At 34.2% G+C, this 15171-nt stretch overlaps 2 protein-coding genes across 3 annotated transcripts; one reads left to right on the top strand and one right to left on the bottom strand.

Annotated features, from left to right (window-relative positions):
• The first annotated feature begins 175 nt into the window (after positions 1-175).
• c11.1 (maestro heat like repeat family protein c11.1) lies at positions 176-14369 on the top strand. Of its 2 annotated transcripts, XM_076415096.1 has the most exons (13): positions 176-239; positions 2895-2990; positions 3056-3405; positions 3473-3662; positions 3720-4439; positions 4739-5336; positions 6200-7280; positions 9158-9630; positions 9684-10061; positions 11592-12041; positions 12311-12602; positions 12702-12836; positions 13747-14369. In XM_076415096.1, the coding sequence occupies exons 2-13, from the start codon at positions 2939-2941 to the stop codon at positions 13996-13998; spliced, it is 4971 nt and encodes a 1656-aa protein (XP_076271211.1). In that variant the 5' UTR covers positions 176-239; positions 2895-2938; the 3' UTR covers positions 13999-14369. The 2 variants fall into 2 exon arrangements, with proteins under 2 accessions (XP_076271211.1, XP_076271212.1); XM_076415097.1 differs by lacking the exon at positions 176-239 and having other exon boundaries at positions 2837-2990; positions 12317-12602.
• LOC143203014 (uncharacterized) lies at positions 265-2514 on the bottom strand. The gene is made up of 4 exons (XM_076415098.1): positions 2204-2514; positions 1944-2147; positions 1733-1882; positions 265-1672 (listed from the first exon to the last, which is right to left on the bottom strand). Exons 1-4 carry the CDS (start codon positions 2243-2245, stop codon positions 323-325), a joined length of 1746 nt encoding a protein of 581 aa, XP_076271213.1. The 5' UTR covers positions 2246-2514; the 3' UTR covers positions 265-322.
• Positions 14370-15171: the final 802 nt, after the last annotated feature.

The raw sequence follows: 15171 nt of genomic DNA, 5'->3' as shown, positions 1-15171 counted from the left end.
TTGATGGAATTATTTGGAGTCTTTTAGGAATTCGTTAGTACATTGACATTTTTGTTTGCGGTACGTTACAATAGAAGTGCAACCTCAGAAAAATGTGGTAAAAATTAGCAATAAACTTGTTTTTTGCTTTTTTGTTATGAGCAATCAGTTATTCAGAACGTGTAGTGCAGAGACAGTCGGAAAATATAAATTCAGTGAAATCAGACACTGAAATTTTAAACTGGAAAGGATTTTACAAGGTCTGTACAATAATAAGGAATAATATTTAAAAAAAAACTTCAAATATTTTATTAAGAACTAAGTCACAATCGAAACACTTTAATTAACTAGTATGAAACTGGAACAAATCTAAATTAGCTATATCAATACTTAAACTATTGTTCGATACTTCTATATCCGGTTCAGTAATTTTCTTAAACCTTTCGTTCACGAACTGATCAACATTCATTACCTCATCTGAACTGCTGGAGTTATCCAAAATATTGCTGGATTCAGTAGGTACAGGTAGCATGAATTCATCTGCTGTGTGCGGTATATTCTGCATAGAAACCAAAACCGAGTTCTCAGATAAAATGTCTGGATTAACTGTGTCTTTGTTGTGATCACTTTCAGTTATTTTGTCATAGGAATTTTTGGTAAATTTGGAATTCGCTGGACAGATCAAGATATCTGACTGAATTTTTATTTTAGGAGACTTAGAAATGGATTTTTGGTCTAAACCCTCACATATATTCATGGCATTTAAACTATGGAACATGGATCCTATTTCGAAGTCTCTTGGTGTAAAATCACTGGATTCAGAGTTGTTAATATTAACACTATACAAATCATTATTCTGGAAGGATTTATCTATTGAAAAATTATGTTGACTACTATCAAAGAAAGGTATTTTATTATCTTTATCTTTAGAAGCATTCTGTTCATTGTTATAAGTTTCTAATTGAAGAGAGCTATTTTGAGATATTTTTTGCTCAGTCACAGTACCTGGGATATCTCCAGCAGTCTCACTTTTTGGTTTAAATAGATCAGCCTCTTTTTTCGATTTCCCACAGTTACAAGTGGTCTCAGTCCTGTTCTCTGACTTTGGTTTATCCTCATCGTTATTAAATTTCAAGGAACTCAGAAAATCGTTGTTAGTTATCAATTGTAAAACCGTAACATCTCTGTACAAATTACTATCGTCAAAATAATAGTTTCCTGGTGTTAATCCAATCGCATTCCCTAACACTTTGTCAATTTGAACTTGATTTGTAACATTTCCCAACTTTTTAAATAAAGCATTCGCCAATAAGGATAAATTATGAAGTAAATTTGATATCTCCTGGCAAAACTTTCTTCCCCTTTCTGAAGCAGCGGATTTCTGTGTCACATTCACCAAATAATTCCACACCTCAAAATGTTTCTCCTCGCCTTCTTGCAATGGTCCATGTGTTGGATTTTTCTTCAAATGTTCTAAAATTTTGTTTTTTCCCAAGTAGGCTTTCTTACATTTAGGACAACGATACTGAGCAGATATTTTACGTTTCTTTTGTTGTAAAACTGTATGAGTTACCTCTTGTTCTTTCTCAACACCTTCTACAACTTTATCAGTATACTGAACAAAATCAGACACTTTTACATCCTCGTTTGAATTTGTGATTTGTTCATCATTGATTTCAATTTTCTTGAATTCCTAAAATATTCGCTATTATTTTCTAAACAATCATAATAACAAGACATTATTTATACGCACATTTTCAATATATTTTGGGAATTTTATAGCCCTACCGGATCTGGTCCTGGAGACAACTTTAATTTTCGTTTTTTGAGAAGATGGAGGAGACTGAACAATAGGTTTTGTTTTCTTCGGTCTACCTCGTGGTTTTAAAGCTCCTGATGCAGGCTAGTTCCACAATAATAAAATAATTAACAAATTAAAAAAATCGAATAAAGTCAAGTCATACCTTTAGATTTAAATCATCAGGGTAAACAATTTGATACAATAAATTAAGGGATGTTTTATCAGACTTGACATCAACGGTATTTGGTATTATACCTTTTTTGATAACTTCGCTAGGTCGTGGAATTATAATGTGAGTTTTTGGATCATATATATCCATTTTTTGATTTGATTTAACATAGATTAAGTTATCATCTACAAATTGCACCTAAAAACGATCAAATAGTTTAAAATAGGCCAAAAATTAAAAAATTTATAACTTACTCCTTTACCACAGTTTATAGTCGTATCTAAAGGCTGTGTCATTTTTTAAAAATATATATTAGCGGCAATTTAAGTAAATAAACAAAGTTCTAAAAGCTATGTTATAAAAGTTAAACATAAAATTTAAATATACGATAACCTAACCTAAGTCTTCTTGACATTAAAAATATATTTTTTATTATTGTAAATTAATAATATTCTAATATTTTTCAGTGTGTATAAATATTTAGTACATGTATCAATTAGTATCATTATTGCGTTTGATTTATGTACTTTATTTTTTATTGTTACATAAAATAATTAGTGCTGTAAAGCATCGTATTCATTGATTTTAACTATCGAAGATTATCATTGGCTATTAGTTTTGCAGATTGTATAAATTTTATTATATATTTATTTTCAATAATCATAAGAACCTCACAGTTGTCTCTATGGTCTTTTTTATCTTAAAATTAAACACGAGAAGAAATGCGTTTACGTGCGCTTAGAAAATAATATTCGTAAGCGTTTATTGTACATATTTTCACTGTAATTGATACATCTCTCAACATACATTTGAATACTTTGACAGCTATCGAATGCTCTGGGACTATCGATTCTTTTCATGCAACCCTTCCCTTCATTACAAATAATATATAATTGTGAGGTTATATCAATAGTGACAGCTATTTGTTTTCGTCGTGTTTTAAAGATTAAATATTGAAACACAAAAGGAATGATCTAAAATAACAGAATATGAGTGCTTTAAATGGGAGAATGAAGTCCACAGCTGAAACCCAGTTACAAAGTATGTACTATCAAAAATGTTATTATAGAATATCTTTGTACTATACAGTACTGTATTTGTTGCAGTTGCGACTGGTGTACTTTTAGAAACTTTATATGATAAAAATGTTACTGTATCAGAATCGGCGACAAGCTCTATATTAAAATTAGCCGAAAAGCATCCTAATACAATTTTATTGTCATGCTCAAAGTTTTATATGGATAATCCAAAATTAAGTAATGAACAAATTACTAGTATTTTAAATATCATGTCTAAAATATGCACTGAGTACATTCTAAGTATTGATGGTGATACCGTAATGAAAACTATAGACTTTAGTTTATCTGTTATGACCAAGAATGGCAATTATGAACCTTTGGTTCAGTTAGCAGCATCTAATATTTTAGTTTCCCTAGGAAGAGCACATTATCTTCAGGTAATAATTAAATAATATATGATTAACTAATCTCGTAATATAACTGCATTTATTATTTTTGTTTAAGGTCATAGATGCCTTGCTAAAAAATCTAAGGGCTGGTGTTATTCCACATTATACTATACCACATACCTTAGGGTCACTTGCTGATACCAATGCTTATGGTGTTATTCCTTATCTTAAAGACATATTAAATATCATGTTACCTCTGTTGGGGGGATTGAAAAATGATCATTTGAAGCAAGCCTTTTCATATGGTATAATTGAAAATTTTATACTAAATTGTAATTAACATTTATAATATTTTTTTCTAGCTTTACAAAACTTTTGTCAGGGTTTAGTTGAATATATATCAAACTTAGATCAAGTACCAGATCCAACCATAACGGCAGACTCATTTAAAACAGAATTTAGTATGGCATATGATGTTCTTTTTACCTCGTGGTTGCAATCTCGTGAACCTATTGTTGTTGAAACTGTGTTAGAAGCTCTCTCTGCCCTTTTCACTACATTGGCTGTTGATAAAGTGACGCAACAAATCCCTAAACTCATACCTTATTTACTGAACCTCATTAAGAAAAACACAAACATTTATCCAGTTACCAAATGCTTATATTCAGCCATAAGAAAGGCTGCTAGTGTTAATGGAATGTTATTAGAGCCCCTTTTACCCAACATATTGAGTCAGCTCTCCGATTTGATATGTATTTCGCCAGATTATGCTCAACCAGAATTACTCAGAAGTCATTCAGAGGTTTTAAGGTGTTATGAGTGCTTTGCTTTGCATTTTACCGATATAACCATTGACAAAATCCTTGCGCATCTCAAGAACAACAATGAGAAAGAGAAGCTCAAGGGTTTGATTGTCATTACCCATCTGATATGTTACAGTCCTGAGCAAACTATACAGAGAAGGTATAGGGATATACTAAAACACGTTAATGAGCTTTTGGCCGATCCTCATATTAAGATTAAAACTGTTTTGGTTAAAATCATAATAGGCCTTGCTCATAAGAGGATATTGTTTGATAAAGGTAAGTGAATATTTAATGTTTCTATTCATTTTCTTTGTTTCCTGGTATTGTACTTCCTAGTAATTTATAATGTTGTGCATCCTCTAGTTTTTGGTTTCCATTTTTTTTGTATTCCTTCTCTTTTTGGGTTTCGAACCCTTATTATTTTTGTTTTGTCTTTATTCATGAGGGATCCAATGACGAACGGCAACAAGAATGAATGATTGTGGAAAGGCATACAAGGTGTCTCAAAAGAAAGTTTATATTTAGTGGATTGATTCATTAACAGGTGATTTTATAAATTAGTTATATTATTCCAGAATATAATCCAGAGGGGCCAGAGAAATATTTGGAATTCATACTGAAGATGTGTTGCAAACAATTACCGACCAAAAATGTGGATATCGAGGAACACGAACTTCAAGATATACAAAAATCGGCAGACAACGCCTTGTATATGCTGACCACCTCGATACCGGAACTTGAAGATACTTTGTGGCAGTTACTGCTGAATTGCTTTTTAAGTTCGGTTTATGATAACGCGATAGTCATACTGTTGAGGTGTCTCACGTATTTGGCATCGAAAAAAGAGTCGACGTTGAATTGCGAAGCCGCCTTCGTCCGGTGCATGATATTGCTGTCCAATCCCCTTCCGTCGTTAAGGGGAACCTACATATTGAATTTCCTGAGGAATATTAATCCGTATAGCTCGCCCACATACAAGTCTGTATGGGATGTGAAGTTACCGCAGTTATTAAAGTATCTGGAACAGAACTACGACTCCCTGAATCTGGTAGAATGGCAGGATCTGTTGTTCAATTTTGTGAACCTGTTGCTCGAGACGGTGAAGAACGAGGCGTTCAACGAAATTTTGTTGGCTAAAGCTAAAGAGCAGTTAGCTCTTTATAATAATGCCAGGTGAGTACTATGTGATGTTCATTAAGTATTAATATTTAGTTGGTACTATATTTATTTAAATTTAGTTCTATATTACAATTGATATTGTAATTCTTGGAGATTTAAATTTAACTAATTGGCGATTAGTCCACTGGTCGAAATTCGAAATTAATTCTGTTAACAAGCTTCTGATATACAAGAATTCAGTAAAATAATTGTATGAATTTGACATGTTTTCGAATCAAACACTGTTTCACCTTAATATTATTTTAATTTACTGTTTATTGTATATAAATACGCTTTTTAATAGCGTTGGGAACTATCGACTCAAAACAGTCGAAACAGTCGATAGTCAAAAAACTAGCTAGAAACTATAGGTTCGACTGTTTGTTTTTTATATCGTGATGTCAGACGAAGATGTACGAATCCTTTCCTGTAAAATTATGAGAGAGGAAAGGACGGAGATAATTTCTTGGGGTAGTTAATTTTATATGTGCTTATATTTTCCAACGGTAGTATAAACGAGAACACGATAAACGGAGATGTACATAATCCTTCACATAGTAACTTTAAAGAAGAAAAGGAAAAAAAATACTGAATACTATTAACATGCAATTAATATTTTTATTTTAAAAGAAGAATTTAAAAGAATTACTTTTATATTAGAATATTCTGTGGATCTGTAAAAAGGAATGAAATAATACTCCATAAATATTATAAATGGTGGGTAGTAATGGTTAAATAATCGATTTGTGATTATTGTCGAAAAAGCTCTTATAACATTTTTAATCAGAACAGACGTGTGAGGTCATAAATTGACTATAGTTTAAATGTCTTTGATCGAAAATTGTATTAAGGTTAGAACAGCATCATTTTTGTTTCAGGAACATGTTGAATACGGATAAAGAAGAGCTACAAACCAAACTCTCCGAAAAGAGGTTCTTATTGAAATTCGTCGCCGTCATACTGTGTTATCTGACGTCTAAAGAGCTAGTTCTACAAACTATCGACAATCTCTTGGTCAACGTCCGCTTGACCGACTACTCGGAGCTGCACGCCTGCGCCGAAGCTATCGGTATATGCGGCCGGGCGCATCTGCAACTGGTCCTCGAGAAGTTGTCCCTCGTGAGGAAAGAGGTATTGAGCAGGAAGACCTCGAAACTGTTTTCCTTCGTGAAGGACCAGCGACAGGAATTAGGGGCGGAACGATTGAGGTACGTGATCATCTATAGTTACTCGGAAATATGTAACGAGGCTTCGAGCGAGGCGCTGCTTCGAGTGGTGGAAAACGAGATATTGGACTTCGTATTGTCGGAGCTATCCAACGCGAAAGATTTCGCCATAAAGAGGGTATGCTTGCGGGCGATACACAGTATAGCCGACGCCATGCATCCGAACCGAAATTCCCTGCACATTCGGTTGAACTCCAGGGAGCAGGTGATCGAAGCCGTATCGAGCCAGATGCACCTGCACAGCGGTCCCGATTACATCGAACTGTTCCCGCTGATAATACCAGCGGTGACCGCTCTGATTAAACTACCCGTCGTCCTGGAATCCGAGGAGAGGATCAAGTTGACCAAACTCTTCTTCGACAACGTCTACAACGCTTCGGCGATCTACTGTAAGATCAACGCGGAGAGCGCGGACAGCTATTACGGCGACCTGAAACTGGTGCCGTGCGTCACGAAGAGTTTCTCAGAATTGAATCAGTTCATCCAGGAACTGATCATGCAGAACCTGTCACCGGCTACCTTGGACGAGCTACTCACCCTCCTGGAGCCCTGGCTGGCGAAGCGGAAGGCGGAACAGAGACTGCCCGCCATCGAGACCTTGCGGTTGGTGTTGCAAAAGTACCTAGAGAACATCAAATTCGCCTACGACTGCCCGCACGCCTTCCACCAGACCGGGATGTTCCTGGCCAAGGTAGTTCCGCGATGTAACGACTCCAACAGCAACATTAAAAAGGTAAGTGCCTCGAATTTCGTTTAAATCTGAGGTGTACGATTAAGTTTTGAGGGATTTCTGGAAGATGGAGTAACTGGTATCGAGGACACGTTTTGGACGGCCTAAATTAAGTAAAATGCTCTAACTGTTAACGATCCCAGATACTTTTTGCTAATTGTGATGGAATACGGTTTCCTTTTTGCGTCTGCTCTTTGAGTTTCTAGGAGAGAAATTCGTAAATTTGTTTTAAACATCACGTTTGAAAAAGTGACAATAATGATAAGATTAACAAATAATGCAACCACGGATGACCAGTGAAGTTTAAAGACATTGATTTGACGACATCATTGCACCAAAATTCTTTGAATGTCAAAACGCTAAAGCCTGAAGAGTGATTTCACAAGTGCTTTCTGACTGTATAGTGTGACCAATCGAATATCATTGACAAGAAGCTAATGTTAGGCATATGGTAGAATCATCTCGGAGTGATTGACTACTCCAGTCTAACGAAATCATTACTAGATAATGTTACCAACAACAGATAATGTTACAATAAACTTGGCTTTGAAAATATTGTTCTGTTCGATTGGCTGAGCAACAGTTGTCAGAAGAGACGAGAAATTTCTCTCAATACATTTACAGAAAACCCCAAAACTTATTTGTACATACTATAACGAGTGCAACAAATAAATATCATACATAGACCTTCCAATAAAACAACTACTACACGTCATCAGCACCGTCGAACATATTGCCAAATTCAGTTTATAAAAATATCTCTGTCTCTATGTCTGTCTCATTTTGCTACTTAGTAGTACTCTAGTTAAAAAGAGACAGAATGAAATCTGATGCGTTCAAACCATCCAAATTAATCTATAAAATTCGTTTTCTGTTGGTACTGGTCGACACCGTTGTCATATGTGTGAATGTAAGTATAGTAAAACAACTCTCACCTATAAACTGTTATGGCTGTTTAATTAACTCTAGTTTACGTCCTTCAATAAATATGCATTACTCATGTACTATAATGTCAAAATAAATTATATTTTGTAACGTTATTTTTGCTTCATTATTTTATTTACATTAGTATTTTGCTTTCTGTGTCAAAATAAACAAAAACTTAAATTTGGTGCGACAACGTTGCATTATAAATTTTGTTGACGTGCATTGGTTGTTTTATCGAGTGGACTTTATCAATAAAACAGTGAACTCCCGTCATATGACGTCAAAACCTTACAAGTCGCCGCATTAACTTTGTGTTTTCGTTCATTTTGGCCTAGACATAATAAAATTTGTTTCTGACTATCTAATAGCTTTTCACTCAGAAACGACCAGACGACTTTTATAGGCTCATTCGGCTTATTTGTTCAAAAATATAAGACAACATTGTACCTGTTTTTAATTAGAATAAAATGAGAAGGAAAACATTGTATTATTTTAAAACGAATTTACAAATTACGATAGGCAATACATTAAACATCTTGATGACGTGAGTTCACTCTTATTTTGAACAGACTCTATGTAGTCATTCCAATAAAACAGGCAATATAAGTCATAGATTACCCCGATTATACTGTCAAATTCACTTTGTAGAAATGTAAAATTATTTTTGAACTCGGTAGGGAATTTTCCTTCTCATTTTACCCTTGGCAAAGACAGAATGATGTCTGATGCGTCGGAACACGTAACTGAATTAGTTCAATTCAACTTGTGTTGGTCGATCCTGTTGTCAAATGGCTACAAAATTGTTTAAAACGTTAGAGATTACAAACCGACAAGCGTTAGAAACCTAAAGCCCAAGTTAATTCGGCAACATTGCGATATGCTGACATCATACATTGAATTGACGACGTACATATGCTGTTTTATTGGATAGATTATAATTATAAATTTTTTAGATCGCCGTGGACTGTGTTTGTCTAATTCTGTGTATAGCAGCACGCTACGAAGGTCACATGAAAGACCACGACAAAATTTTGAGCAACAGCATACAGCACATCCAGAAAAGCATCGAAATCAACGATCCTAAACACGTATTCAACCTTACGGCCGATTTAGCCGAGATAATTTGCCAGAACTTACCCCAGTTTCAACTGATTCATTTCATCGAAGGCCTCATCGACGCTCTGTTGGATTGCGAGTCCACCAGTTCGCACGGCTCCAGTATCGTTTTGAATATCACGTTGAAAAATAAGGGGAACGAATTGAAAAATCACGTTACCCATATAACGGAGAGGCTGTTGACTCAAGTTGATAATATACAATATCAGCGGACGAGGACATCAGCTTTGAGAGGTATTGTAAAATTAGCGGCACATCATCCTCGTATTGTTGGAGGAATACTACTGATGCAGCCTTTACCCTTTAACAGGTATTAACATTATAACCAAAAATGCTGCAGATATGTTTTATTTGTATTTTTAGTTGCATAACCGACTGTTGGTCCGTACTATCCACCGATCATACTCTGGTCCAAACTTTGCTGGATCAAATAAAAAAATTAATAAAAACGACGCCACTGTACGAGGAACAAGGAAGCGGGGATATCAGAATCGCCAGTTTGTCGCCTTTGCAGGCCATGTGTGCCCTCAACGAGTTACTGAAGAACGCTCATCTCAAGGACATTTGCATGGAACAATTTTCGGAACTATTCTCGTTGCTCTTGATTGGCCTGGCGTCGTACGTGGGATGCTCGGCTCCAGCACTGACTTTCGGAACGGACAAAAAGGAGAAATTCGGATTCGTGTTGAACAGGGATGCCTATAAGCTGAGCCCGGCTAAAGTTGCTTTGGAGACATACAGGTAGGTCTAGTGTACAGTATTTAAAACTACATCGGAGTGAAAATAAATGTACCAGGTTGTTCAATCACTTCACAGAAAACATTTACCGTCTTCCAATTCTAGAACCTACCTACGAACATCTATCTCTTTATTTTATGACAATTGTTTTCCTGGAAAATGTTCTGAAAATAGTTGAAATAGGACCGATGCTTTGCGCTCCTAAAAAAAAAGAAGTCCCAAAAAAATTATTATGTAATCTCAGTGAAATACTGCAATATTTTCTATTACTTACCAAAAAGCAAATCCCACTTATCATTCGCGAATTCTTGTTGTAATAAATGAAAAAAAAAACTGAAATGGACGTGCGAGCTACGGAAGTAACGTGGACCAGTGGAATAACCTACCGACTCTCGCTATCGCTATTATTTAATTGGGCAATGATAACTTAAATCTATGTATATAACTAGTAGGACCCATCAGCCCTATCTCAGTCTCTGTTGAAATAATGTTTATACATGTTACTGCTGTATTTTTTATTAAATGCACCTCACTAAACAACACTATACAATATCAGATGGTCTGATTCTTTTGAATCTGTGTCCTGCTCTGGTAGTATCCAAAAGTTGTAATACTTCAATATTTTTATGAGAATGGAGTCTTTCCTCAGGCCCCCTTGCAATTCTCTTAATTTATTGACTGACTGTGGATATCTGAAGGTTTTGATGTAGGTAGTCAGTCCTGTAGTATTTGGGTGCGCCCATAATACTTCTCAGAACTTTGTTGTGATAAATTTGTATTTTGTTTATGTTACTTTATGCAGAACATCCCCATGATTAAACTCCTTATGTCCATATAGGTTTCAGCATTTGCTTATATAATAGCAATTTATTACGTACTGATATTTGTGATTCTCTTCCAATTAGCCAATAGATTTTCCTATATTTCAATTCCAGTTCCTTTCTTTTCTTCTTTATATGTTCCTTCCAGCGAAGTTTTGCATCTAGATTCATTCCGAGATATTTAGCGTTGTTGCTCTCTGGAATGATAGTATTATTTAATGTTATTGGTATACCATTACTAGATATTATTACTGAGGAATCTGGTGCAAGTAAAGGGAAAAGTTACACCTGTAAATTTAATAGAGATATTTATTTAAAATACAGCTGGATTTGTGGATAACAAAAAATCAATTAGATACAGAGATATAATGAAAATACGTGAAAGAATGGGTATGTTTTATCAAAAATTATAAATTGCATTAAATTTTGTGGAGCGTTTGAATTGGTTCTTCGAGTATGTAAAAACAAGCCATAAAAAAATTAGAGCCAGCTATGGAATTTTTCGACAGCTACACAGTTCAAGTTGGCTATGGAGCCTTTCAACAGAACAAAAACCACGCATTTATCATAACAAAAACTGACGTTCGGATTATTAACGTATTTATTTCCTTTTAAAAGAATAACTTTAAAACTATTGTTGACGCATAGATAGGGTTTCGTGAAGTTAATGAACGACCTAGTATTTTATGTTCCTTACCGGGTTTTTTTGCAGGTTATTCTTAATTTGCTGCGAGTACAATGTCATAGCCACGAATTTGCTCACCTATTCTTCCATAGACACGACAGACAATAAATTGATATTCTTGGAAATCATCGAAATATTAGTCAACAACTTGTGTATCGAGAATCCTCAGTCGTTGCCTTGGATCGTCGCGTGTCTAGGCCCGTTTATTAGGTCAGAACTGGAACCTCAGAAGGTGGCGGTAGTGGCATTCTTCACGTACTTACTCAAGCAGGGCACTCAAAACGACCAGACCGTCTTAATAGAGAATCTACTCGAAATGATATTGGACGTACAATTGGATCAGAGTTGTCTAGTCAGGAAGATTGGGTTGGAAGGTATAGGCTACGCAGCCCAAAACCTACACAAAGAACTGATATCCAGGTACTGCAATCAGATCCTTGGCGTTTTGATGAACAGTTTGGATTATAATACCGTAGGGTAAGTTTGCAAGAAGGTAGAGTCTTTTCAATTTTTTTTATATATGCGTCATCGAAATTTGTGACGTCAGAACATTGCAATGTCGCCGCATCAACTCTGAGTTGTAGTTCAGTTTGGCTTTGACATACAAAAAATTATAATCTAAATAAAATAATTAAACAAAATTACTGTTGACGTCAGAAATTTCGATGACGCATATATAAAAAACTTTGAATAGACTATATTTAATCGTACTGTTGTTGTGTTTTTTAATTATTGTTGTCGTCTAGTTTCAGAAGTGGAAGTAATGTCATACTGGAAGCGTTGCTGACACTATCAAAACTGTTGAATGCTTTGGAGGGGTATAAATTCAATTCGTTCCAAGTCACCGCGGCTGTAAGAATCAAGCTCCTTTTCACGCAAGAAGACGTGGAATTACGAAGAGCTTCCATACATTTACTAGGCGATCTTACATCGTCTCTTGGGCCCGAGTCCAATTTGGAAGCCTTCAAAGAACAGATACACGGAAACTTAATCACTCTTTTACTTCATTTGTGCGATCCAGATGTTCATGTAGTTAAGGTCAGTGTAATCTATTTAAATTATCTCTCTATGTAATTTCTCTCTACAATATTGTGTACAAAAATATGCTCTATTATCAATTTAAAGTTAATATTTTAGGCTTGCAAATATACTTTAAGAAAAGTTGGACCTTACTTGGAGAGCAATGACGTAAACCGAATGATTCAGGAGCATCTCATCGACGATGCCAATCTGCACTATGCAGATTTCATTAGGGATCTAATTAAAGTTATGGTAAGTACTAATATTTATTATATTATATATATTTAGTTTTAAATAGTTATATTCCCCATATATAAATACAAATCTTATAATCTGGCAACATCGCGAATTTTGAGTATCCAGAGTCTAGTTCTAAAGAATCACCCCACGTTGTCAGTTATTGAAAATTATACGTGTATTTGAAGAATATAATATAAATTATTTTGAATTCCCAATTTAACCTAATATTTCTGTTAAGCCAGAAGTTAAAATGTGTTTTTATATTTTTCGTCCGCTATAATATAAAAATATAATTTCATATTGTCCTTTTATTTATTTATTATGATTAATATAAAATCTTCTACATTTAAACTAAGGTAAGTACTAGGGATGTTGGCCACCGAAAAAATATCGTTATTTCGATATTAAAAAAATATCGATATATCGTTTTCGATATTTTAAAAAAATATATCGATATATCGGAGGAAAACAATATTGATATTTATTATATAATCTTAAATAAATAAAATGAAATATTAGTCTAAATTTTTTTCTAAAGCTCTTAAAGAATAGTGATATTTTTATATAAATCTTCAAAATTAAGTACCAATTCTAAAGGTTTATTAAAAATTGAAATAATGAGCAGTTATTTAAATATGAACAATACAAAAACAAGTACACTATAAATAATTCTTAATATTACATAAAAGAACCCTCACCAGTGCCAGGATCAAATACAAAGTGGTTATTGTACTACGTTGGATTCTGAACCTCTCCATTGCTTGTCAATGGCTACATCGCATAATCAGACGGAAACTACCGAAGTTTTCCGAATACGGTTGGGATTCTGCGGAACTAGCCACTACTGCCAATTTACACTTTTATCATTCGAATTAAGACTCTAAACAGTTATTTCTAACCCTAAATTGTTGCTCTATTTCAGGCCAAAGACTTACAAGACTTATTTTCCCTCTTCGTGATGACCAGCCTGTCATACCTGAAGAGTCCCTGGAACGAGGTCAAAAGCAACGCCGCCTTGATGACCGGATTGCTGTACTCGGAAATGACCCCCGAAAACAGGCACAAGGTCTCGTTGGATACCATCTGTGATAAGTTGATCAGGTTGTTGCGCGACGAACCTGAGGACGTCAAGATCAAAGCTAGTCAGGCGATAGCCTATCTGTTCACCATGTAATCGAAAATACCCCGTACGTATTAACGAAGCGTAGCTTATTCGATGTTTAACGTAAGCTTAAAGTCGTACCGTTTAGCTGTTGATTTTATTTGATGTTCCAATGGTTTAGTTGAGTGTATGTTATAATTTGTATAAAACAAACAATTATATTGATACAGGATGTTACATTGTTTATTGTTTACTTTGGTTGTGTCAGAATTTACCGATATTGATTATTATGATTACATATATATTCTAGTTTTATAATAATATATAACAAAATAAATTTTATATATATTGGATTTATTAGATATTCATTCCACTGCAATCTGAAATTATACCAGGAGAAATATGGTTATTATTGACCGAGGTAATATATAATTTTGTAAAAATTGTGTTTTTTTTTGGTCAGACTGAAAATAGGTATCTCTGATGACCCAACCATCCCTATCTACTCATTTTCTGAAATATACATATCAATATCATCTTTACTATTGTTGGCTACTCTATTACTTCTTGGTATTAATATTTTTATTATTTATTACAAAAAATATATTCATAAGTACCCTAAAGTTGCATATTAAAAATAAAGCTTTATCAAGAGTGCTGTATCCATATATTCCTTAAACAATTTATCATTACTATGACTGTTAGTCCCACTGATAATATTCTGATCAAAACTTTTCTGGACCAAATTAAAAAATTAACAAAAGCAATACTACTGTATGAGGAACAAGGAGATGGGAATATTATAAACGCCAGTTTGTCATCGTGTGAGATATAGTCTATTCAGTTTTTTTGTACATAGGTTATTAAGATGTTTAATGAATTTTCTGTCTCAATTCGTGTAAGAATCAGACAATATTTTCATTATCATTTTATTCTAGTTAAAAAGAGATACAATGCTGTTTGAGTAGTTCGAACACGTAAACGAATCAGCCTGTCATAGTCATCCGGTTGTCAGACGTATGCAAAATTCTTGAAAGCAATGGTGATAAGAGGTTATAACTTTAACCTATAAACTATTATGGCTGTATGATGAACTGCAGTTTTTAGATGTACTATAATGTTAAAATATTTTATATTTGATAACATTTTTGATCTATTAGTTTATTTAGATTAAAATGTTGTATGTCAAAACCAAACTGAACTAAAACTCAGAGTTAATGCGGCAACATTGCGACATTTTGACGT

Source organism: Rhynchophorus ferrugineus, unplaced genomic scaffold, assembly GCF_030347505.1.
Source record: "Rhynchophorus ferrugineus isolate W39M unplaced genomic scaffold, kcgeb_rfMv2 rfM9, whole genome shotgun sequence".
NCBI lineage: Eukaryota > Metazoa > Arthropoda > Insecta > Coleoptera > Curculionidae > Rhynchophorus > Rhynchophorus ferrugineus.
The sequence above is the reverse complement of the archived record's forward strand: the minus strand, read 5'-3'. Positions and strand labels throughout refer to the sequence as shown.

What these genes read in the sequence shown, in the direction of transcription:
- c11.1 (XM_076415096.1), top strand. Translation starts at nt 2,939, where the DNA reads ATGAGTGCTTTAAATGGGAGAATGAAGTCCACAGCTGAAACCCAGTTA. An exon ending in GCTCTTTATAATAATGCCAG is followed by an intron (nt 5,337 to 6,199) that starts GTGAGTACTATG and finishes TTTTTGTTTCAG; the next exon opens with GAACATGTTGAATACGGATA. An exon ending in GTTGCTTTGGAGACATACAG is followed by an intron (nt 10,062 to 11,591) that starts GTAGGTCTAGTG and finishes GTTTTTTTGCAG; the next exon opens with GTTATTCTTAATTTGCTGCG.
- LOC143203014 (XM_076415098.1), bottom strand. Translation starts at nt 2,245, where the DNA reads ATGACACAGCCTTTAGATACGACTATAAACTGTGGTAAAGGA. An exon ending in CTATAAACTGTGGTAAAGGA is followed by an intron (nt 2,148 to 2,203) that starts GTAAGTTATAAA and finishes GATCGTTTTTAG; the next exon opens with GTGCAATTTGTAGATGATAA. An exon ending in TCCCAAAATATATTGAAAAT is followed by an intron (nt 1,673 to 1,732) that starts GTGCGTATAAAT and finishes CGAATATTTTAG; the next exon opens with GAATTCAAGAAAATTGAAAT.